Below are 15,685 nucleotides of genomic sequence, written 5' to 3' on the forward strand. Positions count from 1 at the left end.
CTCTCTGTCTGTTCTTTGCTGTCAACACTCTGTCCATTGTGCATCTTTACATATTGTTTTAAATTTCCTGTCGAGTCACTGGTTTAACAGTAAAAAAAATTGTCTGTGCCTCAAAGGTACATATTTAGATTTTTTTTTTTGCAATGAAAAGAATCTCTTCACACCTTAAAATGGCTTAGATGTAACTCTACACTGTTGCTTCCTCTACAAAGTCTCTGCCTCTTTCTCCACCCACCCTTTCAAACTTGCTGTAGCTCGAGCACACCAGCTCACCTTCTACTCTGCCTAAAAATAAGGCAAAAGCTACACAGTGGGAAGATGTAATATCTGAGGAATTCATCCATACATGTTGAGAATAGAAATGGATTCTGAAGAAGAAAAACAACAGGAATTGTTTCTTCTGGAAGTTTGTGTTTTTAGGACACTGCAGTTTTAAGGTGGAAGTGGCCAGCCATGGTGTTGACTGTTGATTTTATTCAAGACAGCCCTCCAGGATATAAAATCACCATACAGACATGTTAACAACAATGATCTTCATGAGTAGGAGGTCTTTAATTACTTTAATAATCTTGCAAACTGGAACCGTTATCACAATTAGAGCACTCCTTTTCTTTTTTCTTTTTTTCTTTTTTTTTTTTAATTAATCAGATTATCAGACCCTTTTCACAGCAGACATTTTGACTTGTTAATAGAGGAGATGCACCAGTGGAACTACTGACATGAACAATGTTTTGTTTTCGGCAATGATAGCACCATAAGCTGAAGTTAACACAGCTGTTTACACCTGTTTGACAAGTTACAGTGATGCTTGACGATATAAAAAACATAATCAAGACTGTTTTGTGATTAATTATGATTTAATTATGTTAGCTTGACTAATTTCAAAACAGATGCCTGACATAAGCAGGAAAGATACGACTAAAGGTGAGATAGAAAATGTACTTTTTGGAATAATACCTCAAGCAACTTGTAAATCAGTGGCAAAACTCTCTTTTACACGCACATGATGGGAACTAATGAGCACGTAATGCTTTTTCGGTGACCCCTGTAAGAAAGTGGTTCTCTAACTTTCTATTCTGCATAAACACGGCAAAACTACTATAAGCTGCACAATGGCAAGATGTCATATTGGAGTAATTCATCCACACATGTTCAACTGAGAAACTGATTCTGAAGAAGAATAACACAAGCTGGTTTTGCTGGAAGTCTGTGTTTTTGCGACTGTCATTAGTGCACTGCAGTTTGTGCTTGTGTTGTTCAAACACAAAGTACATAAGTGAACAGGAACTGTCCTGCGGTCTCTTACCTGTGTACCACTCATGTCTTTCTGGCAGGACCGTTGTCTCACTTTGACGCTGGGACTGCTGGGTCTCCCTGAGAGACTCTCTGGATGCATCGCCTTAGCTGGACCCCTGAGGTCAGAATAGAAGTACATTAAGCACAATTTAACTTAAACAATTAAACATCTAGTTGTTCTTTATGAATAATGTTATGAGGTGTTACACTAAGACAATGACAAGACATTTTAATGACAATGAACTTGTCATAATTTCCAGGCAGCCGTTGAGACATTTCAGTGTTCATGGTTGACAAACTTTTTCAGGTCCACAGTGGACGTTCCTACATTTTATTATGCAGTATGTTGTAGTGTTCTGGACTTGTTCTGACATTTTTAACTAGCTTAAGCTTGTAACATAACTCGTGCAGCAAACTGTAATACATTTTTAAACTTATGGACGGTATATTTATCCACAGATGTTGCCTGATGAACATATTGGACATAATGAGACAATCTGAAGTTTGCTTTTTTTTTCCTTTTAATTAATTAATATGAAACCAAGCTACAGCCCACATATGCCACATTGGTTTTTATTACTTGTAACTTTTTTTTTAGCAATGTAAGAAACTGTTTACTGTGATGCCACCGCCATCACATCAGTGCAGGAGTTCTCAACCTTTTTGAATTCATATGGATTTTTCATATTGGTGTCCATTTGTCCATGCATTTGCAAAGGAAATTCCACCTCTTCATGTCCTACTTATGGAAGCTGCAGTGATTTAAAGTGAGCACGGAGAAACTTTCCACCTTCCACAAACTTCAGAGTGATGCCCAGACATTTAAGTGAAGTTACAAAAAGAACATTTTTGACTGGAGAGAACCTTAAAACAAATATTTTTAGTCAAGATAATATGTGTAAAGTAAAACGATTAATGAACATGAAGAAGATGAGGTGTGAAGCAGAAACTTAAGTTTATCTAAATATCAAAATAGCACCAATACATGAGAAAACTGTTCCTTTTTTAACCAATATGCCTTAACATGAATAATCAGCATAGGATGGTTTGCCTTTTTCTGTTTCATACAGCATTATAATTATTATACGTTTTCTGGTGGCGGACAGAAAACACATGTGAAAGTATTTGGAAGTGGGTTTCCCCTGCTGATGGTGAAGAGGGTCATCATTAGCAAAGATAGAGAAAAGGCACTACAAACCGAATCAGGTGGAGATAAATGACTTGTTCTTGTCTTCTTTGCAGCCCTGTATCTAACACTGACCGGACTGGTACAAGGTCACGATCTGGTTGCACGAGTCTATCTAGTCATGTTCACAATTAAAAAACAAAATACAGAAACCTAATTGAAATAACAGGACGTCTATATTGTTTTAGTTTAGTTTTTCATTTTTTTTTATCATGACAGAACTACATCCTTTGCACAGACTGCACCAATAAGACTTAATGTGCAGGTTATTATTATGACATTATGTTATCATGTGACATAATAATTACATGTTTTGGTATTGTTTCTAAAGTGTGAAGAACACCGTCTCTCAAACTGCTATTCTTTGCTCTCCATTTTTTGGTACATTTTAAGGCACATCTGAAAACATGCAATTCCATTCTAAGTTTGATTATGGAGGTGTGTTTTTTCTTGTGCGTGTCTGAGTGTGTTCTGTGCTCCTACCCGGGCCTCATGAGAAGGGAAGGGTCTGTGATCGTGCTGCGGATGGTGTACTGGGCCTCAAAGACTCCGCTGTTTTCAATGGAGAAGCTCTGGTGTTTCTGGGAGCCGTAAGCCAGCGGGCCAAAGTTAATATCACACACAGGTGTGATCTTGTATCTAGAAAGTGACCACACAGAAATTTATCACCATATGTGCGCAGGACAATTCAGAACAACTTCATCTGAAGAAAATAAGAAGCTTAGATCAGTCCTGTTTGGCATGTACTGACTGTTTCTGTACTGCTCGTTAATGTATTTTTAAAAGATGATAGTGTGAATCATGCATTCACCTGGAGAACACAGACTCGACGGAAACCTTGATTTTTATGATGGCTATGGTTTCTCCTCCTTTTCCAATTTTGGGTTCAATCACCTGAAGAAAATTAGTTCAGTTAGTCAGTTGCTAAAGAAGCTATTTTGTAAACACACTGTCCAACCTTTTTAAATTTCAAGTCTAGAGAAAACTGGAAATCTTGAACATTTTAAGATGGGAACGCTGAAGCACTGTCATGACTCTGCAATGTATCATATAAACCCGTCAGAGCAACATCTTCTCAGGCTCAATGAGCATCAGTGCAGATTTGGTGCAACTTCCCCTTATATCTACATATTATTTTTACATATTTAGTTTTTTTATTTTGCCTTCATTGCATTATTTAATGTAACACTGACATCATGCAGAGAGGAATCAGAGCAAGAGAAAATTCTAAATCAAAACTTGTGGCACCAAAACACAGCAAGCCCTTTTCATTCCAATATGACATCAACATATGGTTGGAACCTGGCAAGACAGGATAGGTTGCTCCCTGACTGAGAATTCCTTATTGGGTCTGCAGAGGATGTGCACTATGGCGGGCTTCTCGTTGTGGTTTATAGCTCCACTCTGGGGAGAAACTGAGAAAATCGAGTCCAGCTTTGGCTGGGTTGGGTCTGTCCGCTCAAAAGCAAACCTTGTGAAAAGGAAAGCAAAAAAGTGAATTAAAGTCCCAGATTGAAGTAAAATCAAGTTAACGTGGAGCTGAAAATACACTTAAGTAAAGAACCAGCAGTTCAAACTCACTTGTAGGCGATTTCATATTTTCCGAGGTTTTTCAATTTGAGAGACAGCTTGACCTCTTCAAAGACTCTGATGGTTCCAAAGTCTAGATGTCCATCTGTCGCAGAAACAAGAGTATTCAGTATATTATTTGTCATTACTATGACATCTGGGCAGCAGCTCAGTCACTCAGTGGTGAACACTGTCAGCAGCAGTGAGATTCTGGGTTAAAAATCACAGAATTAAAACATCTTCTATCAAACTAAAAGCCAAAATCTTGTCACACAGCTGAAAGTGCAAAATTAATAAATATTCACTTCTTTTTTTTTTTTTTTTTTTAAAGCATGTATTTCCTCTCGATTTTTTTTTTTTTTTTTTTTTAAAGCATGTATTTCCTCTCGATTAGTTTGAAAAATAATATTTTCATTCTTAACATTTCACCAGCACTTTACTAGTGGCACCAAAATATTCAGGTGGTTCTAAGGTCAAAAGGTCAAAAGGTTAGTTTGGATGGTAGAAAGCCAGGAAAGGCTACAAAAGTCAAAATGAACTTTTAAATTTAAATGAAATGTTTGTAAGATGTTTAGGTTTGTACCTGGTATGATATCCAGAGATACATCATAGGCTTCAGCAGTGACCTGTATGTTTTCAGTGTGCACAATTCCAACAATCTTCTCCACATCAGATACCTGAAACAAAACATTGTCATCTGAACTGATTTTCTGCATTTTTTGAAAGTACATTTGATTACTCTATGCTGGGCTCCGCAATAACACATTTCCATCTCATTTAAAACACTGTACCAAACACCAAGTCTAGACTTGGAAATCTAACATTGTTGCAGTGGCTTCCAATTAAGTGTAGAATTGAATTCAAAGCACTCGTTAAGCTCTATAACTTTCTCACCACTCTCAAAATATATCAACATGTTTTCTGAGTACAAGCTTGGTGGGTCTCTCAGATACGCAGGGACATTCGTTAGCTCTCCTTGAAATTTAGATTTGTCCCAACATTTTAAAAACTAGGATGAAGAACTTTACTTTTTCTCCACTACTTTTAATGAATGTGCCACTTTTAAATTATCCATAAATTCTGTTTTACACTTGTCTGTACTTTTATTAAAATTGCCTGTCCTAAAATAAAGTTTACATTTAATCTTTAAATATTTTTCTACTCTGTTATTCTGAATGTCTTGTTTTTAATACATTTTTTTAAACATTTTAATTTTGCACTATGTCCAGCACTTTGCAATGCCTTTGTGTGTGAAATGTGACATAGTCTTGTCTGACCTTCCCACATGATCTTGAGCTTAGAACTAGTTCACACTGCATTTCATATTTATTCACAATTTCAGCATGTGTGCTTCTGTAGTTCTACTCCACCTCCAGACGTAAGATCTTCTTGACATGCAGTGGCTTTCTGGGTCTGAAGTGCAAGCTCAAAGGTAAAGAGGAGTTGGGAGCGATGATGCCGTGATCCTGCGGCACGGTGAACTCGTCTCCTAACTCCTCCACGCCTTGCAGCCTCCAGGATACCGGCAGAGCTGTCTTATTATGCATTGTCACGCTACGTGTGTCGCTCCTGGGGAGGAGGATGAAAGGAGGTGGGTCGAGCGGAGAAAAGGACAAAGAGATAGAAGACAGTTTACTTTGCCCAAGAACTAAAACAGAATCTCTGTTATTAATGTACAATATTTTGATTTTATCATGCTGCTTCTTCTTTTGTCAAAATCACTTGTCAAGCTAATTTGTCCTCCCTGAATTTGTTTTTTCATTTTTCAATACCTGTGCAGCAAAATCCGGTCAAAATGCATTTGCTTCTTTTCCAGCTCCAGCTCCGGTCGAACGCCCCAGCAGGAGAGCTCGACGACCACAAGCTCTGGATTGTCCTTGATATGGCAAACCACGCTGTCCTTCATCTGTCCCAGTTTTGTTGGGTAGGCCCACACTGTCAGCTCCTAGCAGGGTGGAAGAATATTCACATGGAGTACTACCAGCCCGAGCAGCAACTCACCAGACGGTGTGAGTGATGTCGTACCTGTTTCTGACCAGGCTTGAGGGTCATCATCGGGGGGTTCAGCAGAAATGTGGTTGCCTGAGTATCATGCTGGAAACAGAACTGGACTTCGGCCTCCAGACCTGAGTTGTTATGAATCACCAGCTTCTCTGTGTTCTCTGGGTACTTATTTTCCTTGTATCTACACGGACACAAGTAAATCTGTAAATACAAAGACTGATACAACCCATTAAGCAATTCGCTGCCATCACTCTCACCTGTCTCTGGTCTTGCTACAGAGTAAAGGCCCAAACTCAAAGTATCCAGGTTTGATCACATACGTCTTGTGAAGCCCTTCTTTCATTTGTGGCACCTTCTTACTGAAGGCAAAGAGTGTCCTGTGAAAACCACAAATGACAACTGTAATTGCAGCAATGCACCACACTGTCATCCAGATTGAAGTAACTTCTGCAGTGCACTTTTCCCCAGAGAATGTCTGTTTGGTGGATTACATAGAAGCACTGGTGTTCCTGTAATTTCCTGTATGAAGGCTCTACCTGCGTATGATATCCACAAACAGGATTTTGTCTAAGTATTCCAAAATTGCTCCACCTTCTCTTGCTGGTTAAAATGAATGCTAACCGACAAGATAAAGAATTGAAGCTTACATCACAAGCTTTGCAACTCAGATGAGCATATCAACATTTTAATTAATTTAGATCTTCTCTAATCTGAACAGAAAGAGACCAGTGTTCAGAGACTTTACTAAGAACACTCAATCAGAAAAATAAGATTGTATAAAGTCATGGGGGCACACTTTGTCATGTCTATTTCCATGTAATAACTCCTTCTTTTCCCTCTCTTCCCTTTCTGTTAGCTGTCATGTGATTTTGTCAAACAATGCAGACTGACATGTAGTCTCTGCTGATGGAGGGATAGGTGCAAACTCCTCTGCAGATGAGCTGGTAGCGTCTCTGGATCCCAACTAGCTCAAAGTTGAAGGTCTGTTCGAACGTCCCCGGTGTCTCTGAGTAGAACCACATCTTTAGCACCACCTCACCGCCAGCTGGTACAACCCAGCGAAATGTTGTCAGGCTACAAGCAAAGACATGCACAAACACATTTAAACACAATTAGGAAAACAAATGCAATAGCAGACAATGTATCTGTGTGTGTTTCGTCTTGCCTCTGGCTGCGTTTCAGCTCTAAGTCTCCCTGGTGTTGGTCCTGCTCGGCGCAGTCAGAGACGGAAGCGGTCCGTGAAAGTGAACGAGGCCAGTCCGAGGCTTTTGTTTTCGTTCGTCTCTTGCTCCGCTGACTCTCTCTGCCCTTTTTGTCTTTGTCCTTTGGCAGTGCACTCTCCTTTATGTTGCCCTTGCTGCGACTTTTCGAGGCCGTTGTTGGTGCTTCATCCTTTGTGCACAAACACACACCATTCTGATTTTAAAATCTTTAACATTCAATATTTTTAACATTAATTTATTTGCACTTTTTCATTCATTTGTTAAAGTTTGGTTTCCTAAACCATTGTGGACATAATAGAGATGAATGGAAGCTTGTACAGTCGTGAACAAAAGTTTACATACACTTGTAAAGACCTTGCATATCATGGCAGTGTTGCGATTCCAGTGACTCCTTTAACACAAACTTTTGATGGTGGAATCAATGAAACACAAAAAACAATCATGTATTTTTGTTCTTTCATAAATGTATCACAGGTTTTCTATTAATATGACAAAATCTGCTGGGTCGAAAATATACATACAGCACTGCACATATTTGATTAAATGTCCAAGTGGCCATTTTCACCATAACTAGGTGCTTTTGGTTTTCGTCCACAAGCTTCTGGATGTATCCTTGAGCACCCTCTTGACAGAATTGGTACAGATTAACTAAATTTGTTGACTTTCTGACACAGACTTTTTCTTCATCACAGTCCAAAGGTTCTGGACGAGGTTTAAGCTAAGAATTTGGGGAGGCCAATCTAAAACCTTAATTCCAGTCTAATTTGGCAAATTTCTTTGCCACTTTTTATGTTTTTTTGTGTTCATTGTGTTGTCAGAACACCCAACTGTGTCCAAGAGCCAATCCTCTGGCTGCCGATTTTAGGTTTTCAAGAAGAATGTTTTGGTAATCCTCCTTCTTCATTATTCCATTTACTTTGTGTAAAGCACCAAGCATAATACTGCCACCACCATGCTTGACAGTAGGTTTGGTGTTCTTGGCTTCTCCTCTCCTGACCACAGAACTTTCTTCCAGAAGTCCTTTTCCTTGTCAATGTGATCAAAAGCAAACTTCACTTAAGCCTTAAGGTGCTGCTTCTAGATAAAGATCTTTTAGGAGTGTTTCAGTGATTCCATTATAGAAAACAAGAGTTGTAGAAGTCATTGTGTACAAGTGTATGCAAGTTTTTGTTCACAACTGTATTTCTTCTTATTGCTAATTACTCTTTAAATTAGGACCACATTTTCACATGTTTATGTTTTGATGTGGGAAATTACCTCTGGGTGAGTGCCATTACCTTTACAATTGATGCTTGCATATCCTCTGACGCTTTCTTCTCCTCGTCCTGTTCGTCCGGCCCTGAAGGAATCAGGAAGGTAAAGCAGCTCTGTTGAATGGTGGCTTGCTCCCTGTGTTTGGGGAAAGTAACAATAGAGAATGTGGTGGGAGGAGGGATCGGTGGGCCGCTCGGTCCCAACCCCAGATCATCCAACACCTAAGGAGACCAAAGAAAAGACAGGAAACAGATTAGTGGAAATGCAACACTTAGGACAATTTGAGATGAAATTATAGTAACTACAGTATAGTAAAATGTGGCAAATGTACCTTGTCCAGTGGAGGCAGAGTGCTGCCTTTGAGCAGCTCTGCAGCACTCACATAGTCTTTTTCTGTTGCATTTAGCACAATGTGAGGGATGACGTCCAGCTGAGACGGATTGTCTCCTGCTGTGTCTGCTTCAGCTGCTGCTGCTATCTGACTGGGCAGCGGAGACAGAACGGACTTGCTATTGACTTTCTTGCTTCTCTTTCCAGTGGGGGACTGTGCACATGGGGTGATAATGGACGAGAATGATGGGTTCCAGCTTTTGTAATACTTTGCAATTCTCATTTTGTGTAGTCAAATACAAAGTTTCACAGGAAATACAGGACAAGGAACTACTGTACCGCTATCTTGTTTATATTTAACTCCACAAATATGCTCCAGTTTGCTATAACTGAGTGCATGTCTTACACTAAATCTATGATGAGAAGTTAATGACAGAGTACATTATTTATGCTGGTTCAAGGTCTGCCTGACTGCAAAGTTACCTGAAAGTAAAAAGCTGCTGTTGTAGGATATGGAATAAAGTTCAGTGGAAGATGAAGAAGCACAGCTTCCCAATTTTCTATAGAGAAAATACAACTGACAGTCAGCACACTTACCGGTTTCTCTGCTGAGGCATCCTGTAAACCTGCTGGGGCTTCTTTGCTGGGGAACGGGACCAGCAACAAGCCCCGGGTCCGGTCCCAATGACGCAGGATGTGCTCCACCTGGACCTGGCTCTGCTCATAGTCACTGAACTGAGACTGCAGCTTATCCACAACCGACTAGACAAGTGAGCAAAGGCGTGTCAAAGAAATAAAATTTAAAAGTGACTCGTAAATTCTTTTTTTTTATTGACCTTTTAATCCGCTGCACATAAAAGTATTCTTATTTAATTACTAGAAAACTATTAACTGCAATCACAACATTATAATGTACTTTTTAAAAATAATTATAGGATGTGTTCAGGAAACTATGGATGCAACTCTTTGCTGCTTTAACTAAAATGCTATTTTATGGTAAAAAAATTAATAATAACAACAATAATAATAATATATTGTTACAACTGAAATGTGGGAGCACACTGAATGTCTGTGTATATTTCCAGGATTCACTGTAAGATTTCAATGTATAATTCAAACACCAGTGACTGAATAAATGATACGACCACTTTTCTAGATGATTGCTTTTTCTATTTGTTGTCATTATTGTCGTAACAACATGCATGCCATAACATGAAACTCACCGTTTCTCCATCCAGCTTGTCTGCAGGTTGCAAAGTTTCTGCCTGTATTTTCTTTGCTTTTTCTGTCTTCTCATGCACCTGATTGGCTTCTTTACTCTGATGTACTGCATTAACAAAAAACGGATAATTTCTGATCATGGCTTTTTGTTTTCTAAATGGTCAGTTTTGATTTTGATCATCAGAATGACAGTCATTTCTTAGTGGACTGTGTTGGTTTTATTCTAATTAATGATACGGTCATTTTATCAGGAGTAGATTTTGGGTTTAGAGACTCTCGCTGGACAAAAATGTCTTAAAATGGTAAGACTAAAGAATTAGCAAAGTTGTAGCCTTATCATTTCATTCAGTAATATATGTTAAAAAGTTTCTATGAACTGGATGAAATAAATACTTACATTTGGTGGCACCTTCATTTAAATTTCGTGGCTCTCTTGCATCCACTGGCGATTCTCTGGACATCCGACGACCATCTGGTGAAACTGTTGACTGGAGAAAAAAATAAATAAAAGAACGAAAAATCACCTGCTGACAAATAATGCATGTGTGGACTTTGGTTTTGAGTAAGTGGTTCACAGATAAGCGGCTGAAAACCATGTGCTTTATGCCAGACGGGCTTCTCTTCTCTGGTACTTCTTTATTATCTCTCTCTGTCACCTTTTTGCCTGTCTTCAGCTCCTTGTCTTCTGCTTGCCTCTTTATCGCTGCAGTTTCTGTACTCTGAGATTCAGTCACCAATATACTTAATGCTAGGTATAAAACTATGTAATGTCATTGGATCATACGCAGTATGCAGATCAACATATCTTTGATTTCAGCTGTAGATGGCCTGAACACACTGCTAACAATTCATAATACGGATCTCTATGTACACTGTTCTTTCTAGTCTACAGTGTGACTTTTTGAACCCATAAGTCCAGCACATGTAAGAAAATTTACTACAAATGTATACTGTAGGTTTCAATTAACTAAAGAGTTAAAGAGGTATCATATTTTACTTAGGCCTGTTTTATAACACACCCAGTTAGTTACTGAAAATACAGTTATTCCTGGATCTGTAGACAGAAACTGCACATCCTGACACTGCGGAGTCTGAACTGTATCACCTCATTTGTGATGGGAAAATGTTTATACAGTAAGAATTACAACAGTCTAAGTTCAGACAACAAGGCTTTTTACTGGCTCTCTGTTTTGGACAGGTTTCAGCGATTTTCTGATCAAGTATTTGGCTGATATTTTGTTTTTAGCTAATTAAAAAAAAGTACAATACACATGATTTGGAGGATTTTTAATGTTGCAAAACCGTAACACTTGGGCCTGTAGGGTTACGTTTATATAAACTAAACGCCCACTTTATTAAGAACACCTGAAAGAAATAAAGTCAATGTCTGGGTTTCAGAGAACCACAATCTGGAACCCCAAACCTTAAAGAAGGAACATGCATATTGTATATCCTGTCCCTAATATACTCTATATTCCTCCAGTGCTGGTCAGTAATATACGGTGATTTATAAAATGCTTATCACTCAACCTTCCCCAACACCTGGTGTGCTGCTCAGTCATACTGTATTCCATAATATCAGAGCAGGTACTTGTTAATTTATAACAAAAAAATTGCAGCATAAATGTAGCCTAAGTTCCTCAGATAAGTTGCTCAAGTTTGTATTAAATGTAATACATATATATTGCGATGATATTTAACGTGTTGCTGTCGTTGCCGAGCACTAAACTGACCTTTTCTTTCTCCAGTTTGCCTGCAGGTTGAGGAGATTCTGCATTGGATGCTTTGGTTTCTTCTGTCTGCTTTTGTGCATCATTAGCCTCTTTGCCATGATGCACTGCAGGAACAAAGAGAACCATAAGTCAGCATGTTAGCATAATACAGCCTGTATATTACACACATTTTCTAGGACGCTAACAGAAATTATTTAAGAATTTCTATGTTTGGCATATTTTTTGTTTTTACAGTTTTTTTTTACCTTCATTTGAGTTAAATGTCTCTTTTGCGTCCACTAGCGACTCTTTCGAGTTGCCACAGGAAGACATCCTCTGTCCATTCAGTGCTCCTGTTGACTGCAGGGGAAATGAAACCAATTAATTTACAAGAGCACTAACTATGAGACAATTTGTATACAAGAGTTTTGCATGTATTTTGGTTCATATGGATGTATTTGAGGAGAGCTGGGACTTAGATACACACCTGCTTTCTCTCCAACAAGCTCTTCTTCCTTGATACTTCTTTGATGTCCTTCTTTCCTCCCTTTTTCTTCCTTTTCAAGTCTTCTTCCTTCAACCTCTGTATCTCCTCCTGTTGCCTCTTTTCTTCAAGCTCTTTCTCCATCTGCTCCCTGAAAAACATGCATGCTCATGTAAGTACAGGGAGGTTTTCTAAAATAGTTAAATGTGTTTCCAGCAGTCTAATTAGGAATTGTGAGCAATATTTCTCCAAATGTAGACTATTAAAAACATTCCTTTTGAAACGGTTCATGCTATGTTCCCTTGTTTGACATGTATATGCAGTAAATATACATTTAAAACATGATTTATGTATTAAAAGTTTTTTTTAATGTATTTGTCAACAAGTAGACCTCCTCCATTGGGCACCCATAACTGAGGGATTTAAACAGTAAATTGATGACAATATAGTAAAACACAACTGTAATAATGCAAAATATGTCTTCATGCGAGAAGAAGTGTCACCGTACATTTCTAAATACTGAAAAATGTCCTTACAGTGACTTTTAACTACATTATAATGTGTTTTAAACCATGTAATACATGTCTATAACGTCATTCTTTATATATATTGTGAAACTGCTTGTTTGGCTTGTTTGTATCGGGTGAATAGTGAAAAAAAATAAGTAAAAAACTGACAAGGTAAATAAAGGTTTCATCTAGAAATGTCAACATATTGTACATTTATTTGCAATTTCTAATGTTTAATACTGTTTATTACTCCTCAGCAGCTATGCAGCATTTAATGTTGCTTCTTTAATGTAATGTAATCATTTATATTTCTTGCTTCAGACATTTTGTTCCTCCTACAAGAGCACTGAGACAATTTTAAAAAGATTCAGCACTCAACGGCCTTCAAGAAGAACCACTCATGCAAACACGTTTATTCATACAAAAAGTCACTCATGCAAGTGATTTAAACTCCCTCTCCTGGCATAGATTAAAGATTGTTTTAGGTCCTCTAACACCATGACTGACTCTGCTGACCTTTTTCTCTGTTGATTTCTGACAGCGCTGTAAAACTCTTCTTTATACACTTTCGCAGCATTTCTGTGAAAGAATTTTGCCCTCAAGCGCAGTAAAACAACTAGCCTCATGCTCAGGAGGGCATCTCATGAATGCAACACGTAGCATATGTCAGGCTAAAACAAGCAGTTTACCACAAGTGTGTGTAATTTAGAGAGTTTTGCACATCTTCCAGCCAGTACCTGAGTTTCTGCTGTTTGAGTGTCTCCATGTGTCGCTGGGTGAGGCTCTTCTTCTCCTCCTCTGACAGAGCTTCGTACTGCTCCTCATCCAGCTCCTGCATCCACTGCTGCTCCCTGTCCATTTTCTCCTTCTGCAGAGCCTCTGAAGGACACACACAGTTCGAATAACACTAATAATACTTGTACGTTCTGTCCACCTGATACAAGGATTAACGCATGTGTGTGTGCTCTGGTGCGTAGTTTACGTTCAGCTTCTCTCTGTGCTCTTTCTCGTGCCTTCAGGGCAGCGTAGGAGTCGGACAAGTTGACTGCATAGATGTGTTTGCGGTTGTTAAGGGCCTTGAGAACGACTTTCAACGTGCTCGCTGCAGACTGAGTGTACGCTGACTCCAGGCCGGCAATCACTATTCCACGGTAGCAATCGCTTAACTGTTATCAAGGCGGCACCGAGCGGAAGAGAATGAGAAGAGCAGAAGAAAACACATTTTAGGAGTTACACAAAATACATACAGCATGTGATATCTGCCCGATTACAATAACAAATAGCTGTAAGCCTGTAGCTTCTCATCTCTGGAGGCATTAATTATCTGCACATTATCTGTTATTAAATGCATAATAAAATTGTTATTCATTTTTATAGTTTTTTTTTTTTTTTTTTAATCTTTTACATGCTTTTTTTTTTTTTTAATCTTTTACATGCTTTTATTTTTTTTTAATCTTTTCTCACTGTTGTAGTCAAGTTTAATATAGCCTTTACCATCTGCATGCGTTAAATTCAGCTTGTCTATATTGTTTTTGATTTATCGAATTAATTCAATTTTATTTAGCTATATTCTATATTTGACATGTTTTTTGTTTGTTTGTTTTTTTTTTAACCGTTGCCTGTAAAGCACTTTGAGTAACTCTGTGCATGAAAACAAGTTATATAAATAAACTTGCTTGCTTGATTGGGACTTTTTTGATATATGTATTGTATGTTAATTAACTTGGAGTTGTTTGCACTGTTCTGTATGAAAGGGTCATTGGCTTTGGTCTGAGCAGTGTGTCACACAACAGGCTGATAAAATGTAGAGTGTGAACTGACCTGAAATCTTTCAGCCAGGACATCAACCAGTAGCTGTTCATGCAAGAGACTGCTGAGTGTGGCTGCATCATCTCCCTGAAGTTAAACCACATCAAATTAACTGGTTTAGGATATTTAATGATTAAACAATATTAACAGTTGTATACAACGCTAATATCCAGAGTTTAAAAACAGATTTAAATTAGAAAGATATAGACGCATCCTGTAGGTTCACTGACTTCATAGAGAAAAAGTAAACCAGAAACCTTTAATGCCCAAATTTGGACTATAAAGGTCATATAACTGTTTTAAGAAAACACTCTGATTTGAAGCTAAAACAAAATAATAAGAGAACACAAGTAAATGTACCAGGCAAAAGGCAACGTGTGAGTTCTCATCATCCAGCTGAGCCTTGGGGTCATTTTTACTGCGGCTGTCCTCAGGACGTTTTGCAAAACCTTCCACTGCATCAGCTGAAGCTGAATTTGGATCCGAGGCTTCAGGAGCTGCTGCTGGTTCTGGTTCAGTGGCATCATCAACGGCCTGAGCTGGAAACCAGGAAGATATATTTATAGTGTGGTCATCTACTGTTAACCACACTGTTGGTGATTAACCTCCTTGTTAAACTGCTCATCGACAGTATGGGAGAGCATTACCCATCTGCCCATCACAGCCACTTCTCTAATTTCTACACTGCTGCAACTCCCCAAGCTTTAATAAAGCATGTAAAACATTTACAGCACATCATGCTTACCAGCTTCCACAGCCTTCCTCTGAGCATATTCTGCAGCAGCGCTGTTATACAGTTGTCTTGCTGTCAGGCTAACCGGTGATGTGCCTTTTAGAACAACATCTGTAACCACGGCATCAACGCTGAGGCTCGACGCTCCGTAGTGACGCGCCAGAGCAGCTGCTGTGCTGCTCTTATCTGAAAAAAACACGATACAGTTTTGAAGTGGTGCTTGAAACCTTGTGGACCCTTTAGAATGTTGTATATTTCTGCATGAAGATCATCATCAGATTTTAACACAAGCCCGAAGAGTAGATAAAGAGAACCCGATAAAACAAATAAGACAAAAATATTACAGTTGGTCATT

At 38.6% G+C, this 15,685-nt stretch overlaps 1 protein-coding gene across 1 annotated transcript in view; it reads right to left on the reverse strand.

Annotated features, from left to right (window-relative positions):
* The window catches only part of hydin (HYDIN axonemal central pair apparatus protein), a 98,610-nt gene that overhangs the window by 20,504 nt on the left and 62,421 nt on the right, over window positions 1-15,685 (reverse strand). Inside the window, exons 39-62 of the mRNA XM_008290584.1 lie at window positions 15,343-15,516; window positions 14,958-15,136; window positions 14,610-14,684; window positions 13,771-13,954; window positions 13,526-13,667; window positions 12,283-12,430; window positions 12,062-12,155; window positions 11,817-11,920; window positions 10,677-10,802; window positions 9,460-9,624; window positions 8,864-9,076; window positions 8,550-8,753; window positions 7,221-7,447; window positions 6,947-7,129; window positions 6,313-6,432; window positions 6,077-6,236; window positions 5,824-5,996; window positions 5,422-5,620; window positions 4,635-4,728; window positions 4,064-4,157; window positions 3,785-3,953; window positions 3,294-3,376; window positions 2,966-3,121; window positions 1,357-1,412 (exon numbers count right to left, since the gene is read on the reverse strand). Of these exons, the coding sequence (XP_008288806.1) occupies window positions 1,357-1,412; window positions 2,966-3,121; window positions 3,294-3,376; window positions 3,785-3,953; window positions 4,064-4,157; window positions 4,635-4,728; window positions 5,422-5,620; window positions 5,824-5,996; window positions 6,077-6,236; window positions 6,313-6,432; window positions 6,947-7,129; window positions 7,221-7,447; window positions 8,550-8,753; window positions 8,864-9,076; window positions 9,460-9,624; window positions 10,677-10,802; window positions 11,817-11,920; window positions 12,062-12,155; window positions 12,283-12,430; window positions 13,526-13,667; window positions 13,771-13,954; window positions 14,610-14,684; window positions 14,958-15,136; window positions 15,343-15,516 (3,522 nt within the window). The remainder of the gene's footprint in view (window positions 1-1,356; window positions 1,413-2,965; window positions 3,122-3,293; window positions 3,377-3,784; window positions 3,954-4,063; window positions 4,158-4,634; window positions 4,729-5,421; window positions 5,621-5,823; window positions 5,997-6,076; window positions 6,237-6,312; window positions 6,433-6,946; window positions 7,130-7,220; window positions 7,448-8,549; window positions 8,754-8,863; window positions 9,077-9,459; window positions 9,625-10,676; window positions 10,803-11,816; window positions 11,921-12,061; window positions 12,156-12,282; window positions 12,431-13,525; window positions 13,668-13,770; window positions 13,955-14,609; window positions 14,685-14,957; window positions 15,137-15,342; window positions 15,517-15,685) is intronic.

The sequence above is a fragment of the Stegastes partitus genome, unplaced genomic scaffold (genome assembly GCF_000690725.1).
Source record: "Stegastes partitus isolate 25-593 unplaced genomic scaffold, Stegastes_partitus-1.0.2 Scaffold685, whole genome shotgun sequence".
In the NCBI taxonomy this organism is placed as follows: domain Eukaryota; kingdom Metazoa; phylum Chordata; class Actinopteri; family Pomacentridae; genus Stegastes; species Stegastes partitus.